The sequence below is a fragment of the Leptopilina heterotoma genome, unplaced genomic scaffold (genome assembly GCF_015476425.1).
Source record: "Leptopilina heterotoma isolate Lh14 unplaced genomic scaffold, ASM1547642v1 Lhet_14, whole genome shotgun sequence".
NCBI classification, from domain to species: domain Eukaryota; kingdom Metazoa; phylum Arthropoda; class Insecta; order Hymenoptera; family Figitidae; genus Leptopilina; species Leptopilina heterotoma.
In genome coordinates, this window is record NW_025110859.1 from 3,231,782 (window position 1) to 3,249,013 (window position 17,232).

A 17,232-nucleotide genomic window follows, 5' to 3' on the forward strand; every position below is an offset into this window, starting at 1 on the left:
CACATGCGTCCTTTTTTCACAGGATGTCGGCATTCAATTTACGATGCACAATGACATCAGAACTCCTTCCCTATGCTTTTTTCGAGAGAAAGAGAGAGAGAGAGAGGAAAAAAAATATATTCACAAAATCTCAACGTTTCCGAAAATCGTAAAAATTATTTTATACCGCCACCAACTGATGCATAGAGGAAGAAGCTATAATATACATATTTGTTTAATTTTTACATTTTTCAAAAAAAAATACAACTTTGTATTTTTTTGAGTGGAATCTCTTAACGATTTTTTCTTGATGTCATAAAACAAAAAAATTTATGATGATTCCAAGAAGTAGTTATATTTTTGGAGAACAATGTTTTCTTTAATATTAATAATTTATTATTAATCTAAGAATAAGAAATAATAATTATTATTTAATTTAACAATATTATTACTTAATTCCAAAAATGAAATTTTCGTAATTTTTCTGTGGAAAATGTATTTTTCTTCTTCTTCAATTTTCGTAAAAATATAATCAAAGGATTTTGGATTTTTTTTTTTTTTTTGAAACAGATTTAAAATACGCATAAAAATTTGATCTGCATGAACATCAAAAGGGGTTTCGAGATCAAACCGGAAGTGTCAATAGCTTATTCCAGGAGTCTAGTTGCGAGTGGTAACAAATCTTCGTGAAGGCAATTTAAAGACCCTTCAATATATCGTGTGCAGTTTGTTTTCGGGGAATCATTTCAACGTTTCATCTCACGTGAAACTAATACGATGTGCCACAAGTGACTATTATTTATAAATACAATTTAATGGATTTGTTTATAAAAATAATTTTCATATTTTTCTATTTTAATAATATTGAAACAAACAATTTTAAATTAGAAGCAAATTTTAATGATATAAAAATAAACAAGATCAATAACATTAACAAAAATTTAATTATTTAAAAGTAAACTATTTAAAGTAAACTATTTTAATATTATTAAACTATTTTTATAATATTAAAATAAAGAACTTTAATTATATTGATTTAAACAATTTTAATAATTAATAATAATAAAGTACATGTTCCGGTAATCGCAGTTTGAAGTTAGTTGTTGTTTGCTTTTTGGTTTCTTAACTTTTTTATAATTTTTCTATTCAATCGAATTGTTACAAAGAATTTTATCAAAAAATTTGATAATAATAGAATTCTTCCAAAGAATTTTATTATTTAGGAAAATAACTGAATTCTCGAAAAGAATTTTATTAAAATTTTTAAAAATCCTAATTAAATCCTTTTGAAGAATTTATTTTTTATTTTTTTTAAACTAATGGAGTTTCTTTAATAACTAGCAACAAACTAACTTCTTCCTTCCTTTTTTTAAAAAAAAAAATTAGCAATTTTAAAAATAATAGAATTTAAAAATTTTCTTTTTTAAATTTTTATTGAAAACACTAAAAAAATCCAATTTTGGAGAAATTACAAACAATTGCACAGAAATTCAATTATTTAAAAAAAAAAAATAAAATTCTTCTTATAAAATTCAACTATGTTCAAAATTTAAAAAAAATTATCGTAAAAATCCCAATTATCTTTATAAAAAACAAAATTCTTCTCCAAAGTTCAATTATTTTCATAAATGTCAAAAAAAATTCTTGTCCTAAATTTCAATGATTTTCAACATCTTAGATTTTAATAAAATTTCCCAAAACGAATTCAATTATTAAAAAAAAAAAATTAATAAAATTGTATGTAAACAATTAAATATTTTCATAAATAATAAAAATTTCACTGAAATTTAATTATTTTCATAAATAATAAAAATTTCACAGGAATCCAATTCTTTTTCTAAAACAAAATAATAATTTTGTTAAAAAAATTGTGATTCATAAATAAAAATAATGCAAAATAAATAAATTTTCTATTTCTTAATCACGCAGTTGTTTAACAATTTTCTAATTTTGTTTACAAGTAAAGAACAAAAATCTGCATAATTTCAATTTGACAAAACAAGAATTTCACTAATATTTATAAAAATAATTTAATTCTTACAAAGAATTTATTAAAATTTTAGAAAATAATTAATGAATTTTATGTTAATATTTGAAAATTTAAATTCTTTCGAGAAATTCTATTAAAATTGTTCTGAAGAGAATTGAATTTCTGCAAAGGACTTTACTATTTAGAAAAATAATTGAATTATTGCGAAGAATTTTACTATTTATAAAAATAATAATTGAAATGTTTCGTAGAATTTATTAAAATTTTAAGAAATAATTTAATTGTTGTGAAGAATTTTATAGAAATATTTGAAAATAATGAAATTTTTTCGAGAAATTCATAATTAAAATTGTTTCGAAAATAATTGAATTTCTTTAAAAAACTTTCATTAAAATATTTAGAGAATAATTGAATTTTTTTTGAGTTTTAAATTCTTGTTGAAATTAAATTTTATGGAAATTTTTGAAAATAATTAAATTCTTTCGTGTAATTTTATTTCAATTGGATTAAAAATTATTTAATTCCTGCAAAGAATTTTAGTATTTATAAAAATAGTTGAATTGTTTCGAAGAATTTATGAAAATTTTAGGAAATATGTAATTGAAATTTATGGAAATATTTAAACATATTTGAATTCATCCGAGGAATTAAATTAAAATTGTTTTGAAAATAATTGAATTCCTGCAAAGAATTTTACACTTTTATAAAAATAATTGAATTGTTTCGAAAGATTTATTACATTTTAGAAAATAATTTAATTTATTCGAAATGTATTAAAAAATTTTTTTAAAAATTGAATTCTTCAGAGGAATTTAATTAAAACTGTTTTGAAGAGAATTACATAAATTTCTGTAAAGGATTTTACTGTTCATAAAAATAATTGAATTATTGCGAAGAATTTTTCTATTTATAAAAATAATAATTGAAATATTTCGAGGAATTTATTAAAATTTTAAGAAATAATTAAATTGTTATAAAGAATTTTATAATAGAAATATTTGAAAATAATGCAATTTTTTCGAGAAATTCAATTAAAGTTGTTTCGAAAATAATTGAGTTTTCGTAAAGAATTTTATTAAAATTAAGTATTATTCAAAATAATTGAATTCTTTCAATTTTTTTTTTTGACGAATATATTTAAAAATTGCATTGAAGGGAATTTAATTTTTATATAGAATTTTTTAAAAATATTTTGAGAATAATTGAATTATTTTTTAGAGAATTTTAAATTATTGTTGAAATTAAATTTTATGGAAATTTTTGAAAATAATTAAATTCTTTCGTGTAATTTTAGTTAAATTGAATTAAAAATTATTTAATTCCTGCAAAGAATTTTAGTATTTATAAAAATAGTTGAATTGTTTCGAAGAATTTATGAAAATTTTAGGAAATAATTGAATTTATCCGAAATATTTAAAAATATTTGAATTCATCCGAGGAATTAAATTAAAATTGTTTTGAAAATAATTGAATTCCTGCAAAGAATTTTACACTTTTATAAAAATAATTGAATTGTTTCGAAAGATTTATTACATTTTAGAAAATAATTGAATTTGTTCGAAATGTATTAAAATTTTCTTTTAAAAAATTGAATTCTTCAGAGGAATTCAATTAAAATTGTTTTGAAAATAATTGAATTCCTGCACAAAATTTTACTATTTATAAAATTAATTGAACTCTCTCGAAGAATATTACTATTTATAAAAATAATAATTGAATTTTTTCGAAATGTGTTCAAATTTTTTTTCAAAATTGAATTCTTCCGAGGAATTCAATTAAAATTTTTTTGAAAATAATTAAATTTTTTGTAAAGATTTTACTATTTAAAAAAATAATTGAATTGTTTAAAATGATTTATTATTATTTTAGAAAATAATTGAATTTTTCCTGAAATTTTATTAAAATTCTTGAAAATATGTCCATATTTTCAATATTTTCAATATTTTTTTTTTTTTTTTTTTTTTAGTAATAATTAAATTTGTACTTAATAAGTAAATTTTTAAAAATTTGATTATCAAATTATTTAAAAAATTTATATTTGAAAATAAAAAATTTTGTAATTTGCATAACAACAATAAATTGAATTTCCCATTCTGTAACATTTGCTAGTATTAAAATAAATTTTGCTATTAGAATAAATAATATTAACTTTATAATAAACAAAAATTTTGACAATATATTCAAATGAAAAATATGAAAATTATTTTTATGTACACATATTATGTAAGTACAACCGATTAATGTTTGTATATCATGTGTGTAACATTGTCGAAAAGGTCTCCAATATCGTCGACATAATTAACTATGGGAACAATTCCATTAAGAAATTTAATGAGCTTCTGATCCTGTTGCCATTAAAAAAAAGAAGCAGCATCTCAGACTCACAAAGAAATACAGACGCTATATCCATAAAAAACAGGAAGAAGCTTACACCAGTTAAAAAAACAAGAGAAAATATTGACCTTTCTGGGCAGAGATAAGCCAAACGAAAATATAATATTTAAAAATATGGATTTTGTATAAATATACTGTATTTTTTGAAAAAACCATTTTTTTTATATAATAAAAATAGATATTTTTGAAGAACATGTTTATTTTCCGAGAAAAATAAAATGAAACGAAATTATATTCCCGCAAATGGAAAATTTAGACAAATTTTTCATTTATTATATTTCTAATATTAATTTTAGTTAATAAATTATTTGTGTTAATTAATTAATTTAATAGCAAATATATTAATTATTTGTATTATGAATACTATTGTTATTATTTTAATTAATAACTAATAATTAATAAACTCTATAAAGCATCAATTTTTTAAAATTAACGAAAAATATAGAATAATAATAGTATTTTCAGTTTCATTTTTTTTCTTGATTTGAAAAAATTGCTGATATAAACAAAATTGTAAATATAAAATAATTTTTATTGCTTTAAATTTTTCGTTGATTTGAAAAATTGTTTGCGCTTTATAGAGTTGAGGTCCAAGAACAAAAGCTGTAAATATACGTTGTGTGCATTTTGAAGTCCCCTTTTCTTCTTATATATCCGTGAAAACAGCGAAGCAGTCACCTAAATCGCGAGAAAATGAAAGCTGCCGTTTTATCCGTGCACCGATCGTAAAATGTAAAACACTTGAAGAACCTGGCTGTCTTGTTCTATCCTGGTTTGCAACCCATCAGAAATCCAAGAAATCACCTAAACTAAACATAGAAATACCAAAAAAAGATTTTATTAATATTTAGAAAAAAAATTATGCTAAATTTTAAGTAGTAATTAAAATAATAATAATATTAATACGACCGAGTGATATTTAATATTATTAAAAATAATAAAAAAATTCTAATTAATTATTGTTTGTTTTTTTTAAAGTTTTGATAGATAATATTATACCAACTTCTTTATTTATCCCCCTTTTTTTTTAATTTAATAATATTATCTTTATTTTTCAAATAATTCAATTAAATATTTTTATTAATCTAAAAAAAATGATTAATGTTATTATTCATTATTTCTTTGTTTCTAAAAAAATTAGCATTTTGTAACAAACGTTTTAGGTAATTAACAAATGTAAATTTTGCAAAATATTATCCTTTTTTTAATATGAAAAACTTAATTGACAAATCGAAATTATGCAGCTATTTTTTCCTTTTTTCTAAAAAAAAATTTAAAAATATTGTTGGAAAATTAAAATTAGAAAGTAGAAAATATTTTGCACATTTTTTCTGCTCTTCAATTACAATTCATAAACAAAGTGCAAGTTTTAAGTAAAAAAAAATGTTATAAATCAAATTTTGTTTAAGAAATTTTTAATTTATTTTGGAAAAAATATTTACAAAATTTCTATTTGTTAAAAACGATTGTAAAATTATTCGATAACATCAATATAACTTCTTTTCTAAATAAATATTTAATCATTAATATATTATGATTAAATTAAATCGACTATTTTTAATAATTTTCAAAAAAGTTTTTTGACAATTTTCAAATCCATTTGTTTACAATATTCAACTTCACGAAATTTCAATTAATTGTAAATTCTTCAATTAAATATTATATTAGACAATAAAAACTTAAAATAATATAAAAAAAATCCGCAATTGAGCTTTTTCAAAAAAATTAGTTTCAAAATTCAATTATTTCTAAAAATTCACGCTATATTGCTTTTAATACTCAATTATTATCTAATATTTTAACAGAAATTAATTTTTAAATAAAATTTTATTAGAAAATTCTACGAGAATTCAATTATTTAAATACAAAAATAAATAATTTATTGAGTAATTGAATGTTTTTTAAAATTTAATTCTCATAAAGAATTTTATCAACAAATTTTTAAATAATTGAATTCTTTCGACGAATTGTAATAAAAAATTTTAATAATTGCATTTTTCGAGAAATTCAATTAAAATTGTATTAAAAATAAATGAAATTGTGCGATGAGTTTTATTATTTATGAAAATAATTGAATTCCTAAAAAGAGTTTTAATATTTATGAAAATAGTAGAATTATCGCAAAGAAATTTTTTGTAAATTGAATTCTTTTGGAAAATTTTATTAAAATAGTAGATATTTAAATCAATTATTTTTAATATTTTTTGAAAAAGTTCTATGAGAATTTTCAAATCCATCTGCTTCACAACGAAGTTTAATAAAATTTCGATTATTCAGAAACTCTTTAATTAAATATATATTAAATAATATAAACTTCAAATATAATTTCAAGAAAAATTTAATTAAACTTTTGCAAGAAAATTAATTTTACATAATTGTTATAGTTAAAAGTATGAAAAATTCAAATTTCTAAAGATTTTAAATTGAAACCTTTTCAAAATTCAATTATTTTTGAAAATTCACGCTATAATGCTTTTAATATTCAATTATTATTTAAAATTTTAACTAAAATTCATTTTTAAATCAAGTTTTATTAGAAAATTCTAAGAGAATTCAATTATTTAAATTAAAAAATAAATAATTTATTGAATAATTGAACGTTTATCTCAAAATTAAAATCTGATAAAGAATTTGATCAACAAATTTTTAAATAATTGAATTCTTTCGACGAATTTTAATAAAATTTTTGAGAATAATTTCATTTTTCGAGAAATTTGATTAAAATGGTATTAAAAATAATTAAAATTCTGTGGTCAGTTTTATTATTTATGAAAATAAAAATGCAATTATCTTGATAAATAACAAAATTATTCATAAAGATTCAATTATTTTTAGGAATTTAAAAAAAATTCTTTGCAAAATTCAATTATTTTTATAAATAACAATATTCATCACAAGAATTTAATTATTTTCAAAAATAATAAAATTCTTGGAAGAAATATAATTATATTTACAAACTTTAACGAATATCTCTCGTCAAGAATTCAATTATCTTTATAAATAGCAAAATTTTTCGTCAAAAATTCAATTATTTTCAAAAAATTTAAATAAAATTCTTTGCAAAATTTCAATTATTTTCAAAAAAGTTTTTCGTAATTCAATGATTTTCAATATTTACTATTTTCATTAAATTTATTAAAAAATTTTATTATTGAAAAAGTATTTAATGTTAAAATTCTACGAAAACATTCAATTATGTTCATAAATAATAAAATTTCATTTAGGAATTCAATTATATTTTCATCGCAGAAATTCAAATCTTTGGAAATCTAAATTCCGAAAAAGAATTTTATTATTTATGAAAATAATTCAATTCCTGTTAAAAAAATTTATTATTTATTGGAAATAATTTTAAAAGTTTGTAAATAATAGAATTCATATGAAATTGAGGAACATTTTTGAAAATAATTGAAATTTTGACGAAAATTTTATTAAAAATTTTCAAAAATTGAATTTTGCCAAAGAATTTTGTTAAAAATTTTAAAAATAATTGAATTTTGAAAAAGAATTTGATTACTTTTGAAAATAATTAGATTTATGCAATCATTTATAATTTTTCAGAAATTTCTAATGAAATTCATTGAAAATTGAAATTTTACAAAATTCCAATATTCATCTATTTATGAAAATTGTTATTTTGTAATAGTAATAATTATTATAAATAAATAATTATAAATAATTTAATTCAGAAAAAAACGTGGAGGCAATGAAAGAGAATTTATAAAAAAAAAATGAAAAAAAAGTTCAAAGACGTTTTATTGGAGATAATAATCTGAAATCGGGCAAATTATATAGTTTAAGTGTCCCATGTTTCTGCCATGAGTGATCTATGAAGCGTAACTCGACTTGTTGATCCTCCCACTCGCTGAAATAGCCAATATTAATCCAGTGAAATGATTTTATTAACTATCTATTTTCATTGCATTTACGATCTTTTTAGTATTCCGTGAATTCATCTCTTTCCCAATCTCCGAGCCGTGACCACCTCGAAATCTCTTCTCCCTATTTTTATGCAAAAATTTTTATCATTATTACCTGTTTTTGTATTTTTTTAAAAAATTTATTTCTATTATAATTAAAATAAAATAATAGAATAAGTGGTAATTTATTGTTATTATTATTTTTATTTATATTTACACTAAAAGAAATTTTGATTTAAATAACTGATTATTTGTCTATTGTCAAATAAATAATTTACTTGATTTCATATTTGAACCAATAATTTCAGTATTTGAAGAAAATACAATTTAATTCACTCAAATAACAATTATTTGATACAAGTGAATATTTATTTTAATCAAATAAATTTTTTTTCAGTGTAAATATAAATTATTAATATAATAATTTATACAATAATATAAATATAAATTAAATTTATATTCTATTTATTATTTTATATTTTACATTTATATTCTAAATATTAATCAAATTATAATATATAATATGAAAAAATTATAAATTTCATATAATAATAAAAAGAATAGAAGAAAAAATTGCAAACTAGGAGGAATGGATACAAAAACAATAAAAAAAACCATCGTATACATTTGGAAGTATTTTCTTTTTTATTAAAACAATTTCAAAATATAAAAATACTGTACAATTATTAAAAAATATAGGAATGAAGTACTTAATATACTAACACTTAAAACTATCTTATAATTAAACATATAATTTTATGTACAAAAAAAGTCACGGATCAAATATATATACATCGTCATTAGTTGAAATTATGCTTTTCTTTAAAATACTTTTCTGCTTTTTTCAAATTAATTTTCATTTTCACCCAAAAATATAATTATTGTCCTTCAACCTCGACAGTATAATAAAACTGTTCACGTGACTTTATTTTAATATCACTCCATTTTAAGTACAAATCTAAAATTGTTCTTAAAAATTTTAAGTCCATATACATATAATACTATTCCCTCAAAAAAAAAAAAAAAAAATACAGAAACCCTTTGTATATTAATAGTCAAAAAAAATTTACTATACACAAATGAATTTTCAAAGTACGACGAGAAAATAATAATATTTATCATTTACATACAAAGAATCAAAAGTCAATCTTTGGCAGATTTGCTGTATGGCTGAAGGTATGAAAAACAGACAGTCCGAACTTATTATTTAGTTAACAATTCTTGTTTTTTGAAAACACTCGATGTTTTTTTTTAACAAAATTTTTTTTACAAATAATCTTTTGTTATTAATTATTATCAATCTTATTAATATCAATATTATTAGTCTTATTATCGATATCACTTATACATATAAATTTGTCTTTATTTTTTAACATTCTTTCTTATTATTTGCGACATTCGTCAGTTTTTGTTGAATAATTTTTTTTTTTAATTAACATTTCGCTTACTCGTTCAATTTTTGTAATTTTTATAATCATTATATTTATAACTATATAATTTTCATAATTATATTTATAATAATAATTTTCATAATTATATTTATAATAATAATTTCAATAATTATATTTATAATAATAATTTCAATAATTATATTTATAATAATAATTTCAATAATTATATTTTTAATAATAATTTTCACAATTATGCTTATATATTAATTAATCATTTTTATAATGTTTTTTTTTGACTAATTAATCAAAATTAGTAAGAAAAAATATAATTTTTTTTAAAATAATCAGAATAAAAATTAATTTTTCATTGATGGAAAATAAATGAAGCGATGTAAAAATAGAGAGAAAAATATAGAAGTCTCTGATAAAAAAATGAGGCGGGATATCTTAATTTTTTGTGTGTTTGTTTTATAATATTCAGACGAGCGTGAAATATTTGAATGTCATTTTGAATTTGACGAAAATAATTAAAGGAATCGTGAATCCTAAGGTCAAATTGGCCTTGGTTTCTTTTAACGATCCCTTGTCTAGGCCTCCACTGCGCTAAAGCAGCTGTTAGTGTCATTTTTGACATTTTTTTTCCTTTACTCTCCCTTGTGACTACCACACACATGCACATATCATTCTCCTTTTTACAACGGATGTGTTCGCCTACTACTTAATTAGTCAATTAAAAAACATCATTTTTCTCTAAACAATATTAATTTTTATTTTAAACACTGAAAAAAAATGACAAATCTCTCCTTGTATTTATTTAAATCTCAAATTTTATTTCTCTCTCTCTCTCTCTCTCTCTCTCGAGAAAAAAATGACAAATTTCAATTTCTCTATTTATTTAAATCGAATTAATTAAATTTTATTTCAAAAAAAGAAAAACCGCACTCTGACTAGTGAGTTCATGAAAATTAATAATCGTGAGAATATAATGTTTTCTAAAATCAATATTATTTCAAGTGTTTTAAGAGAATTTTCCAAAAAGGAGAAATATTGAAACTTATGTTTCGACAATAGTATTAAATTTTGTTTTTTCAAGCTCCAGAAACAAAAAAAAAAAAACAAAAAAAATTTTTCTGAAAAATTATTTTGACGAGGTAATTAATTATCTCTTGTTTCAAGTTTGTGAGTTTTGGCAAAATATTTTTGCAACTAGAACAGAGAGTGAGAGAGAGAGGGGTAAATTTGTAATAAAAGTAAAAAGAAGAAGAATCGGTGTTTTTTTCCCGAAGATTCACTACCGCAATAAAGACAGTCCGAGACTTTAACGCAGCGTGTCTTCGTTAAGCGAGTAAAACGCAGCTAGAGAGAGAGTTTGCTTTGGCTGGATTAAAATAACTAACTCCATCCAAAATATTCACACGCTCGCCTTCGCCTGGTTACTGCATATGCGTGAACGTATATGTAAACACATATCTCATGACAGACAGGTCTTATATACCCATACATAATCAGTAGTCAGAAAATAAAACAAAAAAAAAATTGGTGCCTTTTTTTGTATTAGAGCGACGTTCTCGTAAAAAATATTCCCCCACTATTCTAAAATTGGAATTTTTACCTCTTTTCTTTTTTTATTGAATTTTTTTTGTAGAAAAAATTCTACAAAAAAAAAAATTCAATTTTTTGTTATAAACATAATTTTTCTAATTAATAACTTTTCTTTGAAAAAAAAGAAGAAACAGGTAAATTCTTTTTTTTTTTGCGAGGAAAAACCCAGTGTAGAGCTTTTGGGGGATTTTAATTTCTAATCCTGAATTTACTGGTATTATACGGGTCAGTGTTGCAAATAAAAGAGCTTGTATTGTTAAAAGGCAACCAATTTTCTTTTCGTGGTCCCCCTTATTCTCGAAAAATACAGTGTGCAATATAATCACAAATCGTAAATTTAACTTTAAAAGGATCCTATTTTACTCTCAAGAGCTGTTGGGATTAAAATTCGGATACCTGTAAAGGGAAGATATTTTCCATTTTAGTAATCTTCCATTTACCATTTTGACATTGTGAAAAATCCAAGGTATTTCCTATGGGGAATCCCCATGGGCACGCGCTTTATAATTTTCCTCCATATTGCCCCATCGTAGGGCATATTAATATTATACTATTTTATTAAACGGAAATAAAAATAAAAAATTTATTTTCCTACCCTATTTCTCTTGCTTAATTTATTTTCATTTATTCATTAGATTAAAAATTATTTATTTTTATATTTTGAAATTAGAACATTTTTTCAAATTTCTAATTTAAATTTGAACGAGTAAGCAAACAAAAAAAAAATCGCCGAGATCAGTAATTCAAATTATTGCGAAATTATACTAAAAACTTTGTTTAGCAATATTGTAATAATAATCAATCGATTAACATTATGATCTCGAAAGTTTCTGCAAAAATTTTTCTACTTTCATTAAAACCAGGAAAGTAGCAAATTTTTTTTTTCCCAACAGATAAACAATCCCGAATTACATAAAATATGTAATCTATACAAATTTACGAAAAACAATGACAAATTAATGCAAAATTTATAAATTAGAAAAATATTCAAAATATTCAAAGGAAGAGACATTTTTTTTAACGAAAAATTGCGAAAAGAAAGAAAAGATTTAAAATATTCTTTCTCTATATAGAAGAAAAGCAATCGAGTTAAAAATCTACTTATATAGAAATTTACAAAGTAAATGTTGCTTGCTCGGAGACATTTGGAGGTTTTCGTACCAGCGAATCCGTGAAAATGCTCCTCTGGTCAAAAAAAAAAAAATCACTGGATCAATAGGATTTATCATGAAAAATACCTCGATAAATCCAAATATTTTTTTGTCGCCAAAAAAATTTTATAAATTGGCGTTCCACTCTCCTTGCATTCTCCAAACGCTGAAGGCATAGGATATTTTCTCCTGTGCCATGTAAGTACAAGACGACGATGCAATTTCCTTGGCTGCCAAATGAAATGCATTTCTTTGATTGGACTCACCTGTTGAAAGAAAGAAAACTGAAAATTAATTATCAAGAAAAATTTTTTATAAATAAATTTAAATTTAAATAAATTCAATTTTTGATGGTGAAAAGTGAAGTCGTTAACCCATTAAAAAGTGTTAGTAATTTCTACGCATCTTTTTCCTTTTAGTTTTTTCGAAAAAGCAATATGTACCATTTTTCAAAATACATATTAGAATAAAATTTACAATAAAATCTACAAATCTTACCCATTAATTTTCAATTGACTCCATAAATTGTGTTTGTTGTGTGTTTGAAATTGTATGTTCGTGACCTCGCGCGATCCGTAAAAAAGCTCTTTTTAGATCTGAAAAATAGTTTATATATGCTTTCTTTTACTAAAAGGAAAATAATGTTAAGAATTTTTTTAAACAGCAGTTTTTGAAAGATTTCAAATAAAATATGGGGTCGTGTAATTTTTTTTTTTTTTTTTTTTTTGACAAAATTTACTTTGCGAATTAATTTTTCCTTTGGCTCTCTTTTCTCAAAATTTACTTTACAATTTAATTTTGCGGCTCTATTTCTGTGTTTTCGCAGTGGAAAATACAAATATTGTATAAATGAAAAAATAAATTGAAATTCTAAAAAAGCGAAATGAGAAAAAGTTTCATGAAACTTTTATGACGAAAAGTATTACACGTAAAATGAAAAAGAAAGTAACACAAGAGAATGATTAATAGACTGTTCAATGTCAAAAATTATTCCTGAAAGGCTTAGTTATATGTTTAAATTTGAATGAATGTTTTGAAAAAAAAAATTGAGAGACGTAGGGAAAAAAAGTGGATTTAGGCGCGAGTGCAGAGCAAAGCACTCGTGAAAGAGAAGATAAGAAACTGGGGCCTACATTCAATCGTCGGGTCCAGCTTCCTAAAATTATATAAAAAAAAAAATCAACTATGGAGGTCTGTTTAAATTACATCAAGAATAAATAAACAATTCCGTTCTGTAAATAGTGTACAAGAACTGTATTTATAAAATCATCGAGTACATCTTCCAAAAACTACCGTTTATCATATAAATATTAGAATTGAAAAAAATTTTCACACACAATTTATGGTTCTATTAAAAAAAATTAAAAGGAATAAATCCCTTAATTATGTTTCATTGCCAATTATTATCAATGTTTGCTTTTATAAATTTTCCTTGTTCAGTTAAAAATTCGATTTACAATTGGAATATAAAATTTCAATTAAGAATTGCAATTACAAAAAAAAAGAGAAAATAAAATTACAAATGAAATTAAAAAATTAAATTTCAATTAGTAATTGCAATTAAATTTGTAATTAGAAATTATAATAACAATTAGAAAATAAAATTGTAATTGCAATTAGAAAATAAAATTTCAATTAGAAATGACAATTACAATCAGCAAGTAAAATTACAATTGCAAAATAAAATTACAATTTCAATTACAAAATAAAATTACAATTTCAATTACAAAAAAATATTTCAATTAGAAATTGCAGTTACAATTAGAAAATAAAATTACAATTTCAATTATAAAATAAAATTTCAATTAGAAATTGCAAATATAATTAGAAAATAAAATTACAATTTCAAATACAAAATAAAATTTCATTTATAAATTGCAATTTCAATTACAATTATAAAATAAAATTTTAGTAAGAAATTGCAATTACAATTAGAAAATAAAATTCCAATTCCAATTAGAAAATAAAATTTTAGTAAGAAATTGCAATTACAATTGGAAAATAAAATTATAATTGCAATTAGAAAATAGAATTTCAATTAGAAATTACAATTACAATCAGCAAATAAAATTACAATTTCAATTACAGAATAAAATTACAATTTCAATTACAAAAAAATATTTCAATTAGAAATTGCAGTTACAATTATAAAATAAAATTTCAATTAGAAATTGCAAATATAATTAGAAAATAAAATTACAATTTCAAATAGAAAATAAAATTTCATTTATAAATTGCAATTCCAATTAGAAAATAAAATTTTAGTAAGAAATTGCAATTAAAATTAGGAAATAAAATTATAATTACAATTAGAAAATAAAATTATAATTGCAATTAGAAAATAAAATTACAATTTCAATTACAAAATAATATTTAAATTAGAAATTGTTATTAGAATTAGAAAATAAAATTACAATTACAATAAGAAAGTAAAAAATTAGCAAAATAGTGCTGGCAAAAAGACGGAAATAATTATGTTCAGCAACATTGATAACAATCAATAATAGCATAAGCTGATATAAATAAAAAGAATTCAGAATAAATAAAACCAAAATAAAAAAACAGAAACAAATAAAATAACATAAATAATTAAAAGACAGAAACAAATAGAATAACAGAAATAATTAAAAGACAGAAACAAATAGAATAACAGAAGTAATTAAAAAAAACAGAAACAAATAGAATAACAGAAATAATTAAAAGACAGAAACAAATAAAATAACAGAAGTAATTACAAAACAGAAACAAATAAAATAACAGAAATAATTAAAAAAAACAGAAACAAAAGAAGTGATAGAAACAGAAACTGGAGAAGCTTTTAAAAAAACAGAAACAGATTTGAAATTAAATGGAGACAATAGAATCAGCTTATGGGAACAATAGAAACAAAAGCAACAAGAATAATTTATTAAAAATTAAATATACCTTCGTCTAATCCATCCAAATTGTCAGCAGGACATTGAGCAACCGTGGAGAGGAATTCGATGTACCTGGTCGCTAGCCTCAGGGTTTGTATTTTACTGAGCTTATCACTTGGCATTGTTGGTATTTTCTTTCTTAAATCCGTAAAAGCTTGATTTAAACTCTGCGTTCTTTGTCTCTCTCTAACGTTGGCGATGACCCTTTGATTTTGAATTTCCTCAAATGAAGCGCCACTCTTTCGTCGTATTTTAAATTTACTCGACGATGACGATGAATTATCACCATCATCCGAATCATTATCAATGCTGTACTTGCGTTTTCTTTTTGTTGTCGTTACTTTTGACGATGTTGTTGTTGTTGTTGATGATGAATAATTTTTCGTCGATGCTGGTAAATTACGCATTTTATTCTCCTTAAAATTTGTCACATCTTGAAATTTATCATTTTTATTGTCAGCGAAATTTGTTAATTCCTGCTTGAAATTTGTCACTTCTTCTTTAAAATCAATCACCTCGGGTTTGAATTCAATAATATTGTTCATGTAGGCAGGATCGTGAATTTGGGAATTCATTTCCTCGCCGGATGAATACATTTGTGGTGATGGAGATAGATAGAGGTTTTCATGATCACGAACGTCGGTGATTAATTCCGGTGAATGATCGTGTACCCGACGATCGCAATCGATCTTGTCGTAAATCAATCGTTCATTATGAGATTGTTGATAACGTTTATTGTTCACGTTCTGATAGGAGATGTAGTTTTGCGATTGATAAGGATGATGATGATGATGGTGATGATGTTGTTGTTGTTGCTGCTGTTGTTGTTGTTGTTGTTGTTGACGGTGTAAACTTGGTAAAAGTCTTTGATCCTGTGGATTGCTGAGATCCATCAAATGACTCGGTGGTGAAAATCTCTCGTAATGATTTGGCGAATTACTCGCAGAACTTCCGCCGCTGTGTGGAAATCCTGAACTGTCATTCACCATCACATACACACTCGGAATACCCGGTAGACTCATTTGCTGAGCTTGCATCATTTTTCCAACAAAAAAAAAAGAGAATGTAAAAATAAGAAAAACTTAAAAGTTTGCGAAAAAAGGAAATGAGTTACTTGGGGAAAATTTCGACGATGTTTGGGGTTGAGGTGCACAACTCGAAATGTCAGGTTTGAAGACTTATTGGAAGGAATGGCCCTGTCTTCTTCTCTGGGATGTCAGATGAGGAACCCCGCCCTCTTCAAGATGCGTTTCTGCCTTCTTTTACCACCACTCCAATACTCCCACTACGAGGATTTCTTTTATCTGAAACTGTCAGTTATACTCCCCACCCACGCCTTTGGAGTTTCAGGTTCAGAATCTTTTGCTGCCCCTGAGGATCAGTGGTTTTAAGAAGAAAATGGAGAGGGGATGGGGATGCTGGAATGTGCGAGGGGAAATGGAGAATTGTGGGTGGAGGCTGAAAAAGAAGAAGAAGAAGAAAAAGAGAGGGAAAGAAAATCCAAAAAGGTAGGGAGAGAAAGAGCGGAAGAGCGAAAAAGCAGGTTGTAAAAAGAAAAAAAAATGTTATTGTATCTCCACATCTGGAAAAATGAAACAATAGAAAAAGCGGGTCCATATATCCATCCATCAGTGCAGGCGAAAAAATTTCAACAATAGAAAACAGGATGTAAGGAGAAAAATTTTCAAATTCAAAATACTTTTCAAAAAAAAAAAAAACATGTTTTTCTCCATAAATCAATTAAAAACCTTCGGAGAATTTATTTAAAATTGCAGTAAGAACCATTCAATTCCGAAGAAGAATTTTATTATTTATAAAAATAATTGAATTTCTGCTAAAAATTTTATTATGTACTTATAAATCATTATACTTATATCATTCACTTAT

General features: G+C 22.6%; 1 protein-coding gene across 2 annotated transcripts; it reads right to left on the minus strand.

Annotated features, from left to right (window-relative positions):
- Positions 1–10,032: 10,032 nt before the first annotated feature.
- Positions 10,033–16,397, minus strand: LOC122497961 (protein twist-like). Of its 2 annotated transcripts, XM_043605405.1 has the most exons (3): positions 15,353–16,397; positions 12,926–13,023; positions 12,553–12,693 (listed from the first exon to the last, which is right to left on the minus strand). In XM_043605405.1, exons 1-2 carry the CDS (start codon positions 16,383–16,385, stop codon positions 12,929–12,931), a joined length of 1,128 nt encoding a protein of 375 aa, XP_043461340.1. In that variant the 5' UTR covers positions 16,386–16,397; the 3' UTR covers positions 12,553–12,693; positions 12,926–12,928. The 2 variants fall into 2 exon arrangements, with proteins under 2 accessions (XP_043461338.1, XP_043461340.1); XM_043605403.1 differs by lacking the exon at positions 12,926–13,023 and having other exon boundaries at positions 10,033–12,693.
- Between the last annotated feature and the right edge of the window lie 835 nt (positions 16,398–17,232).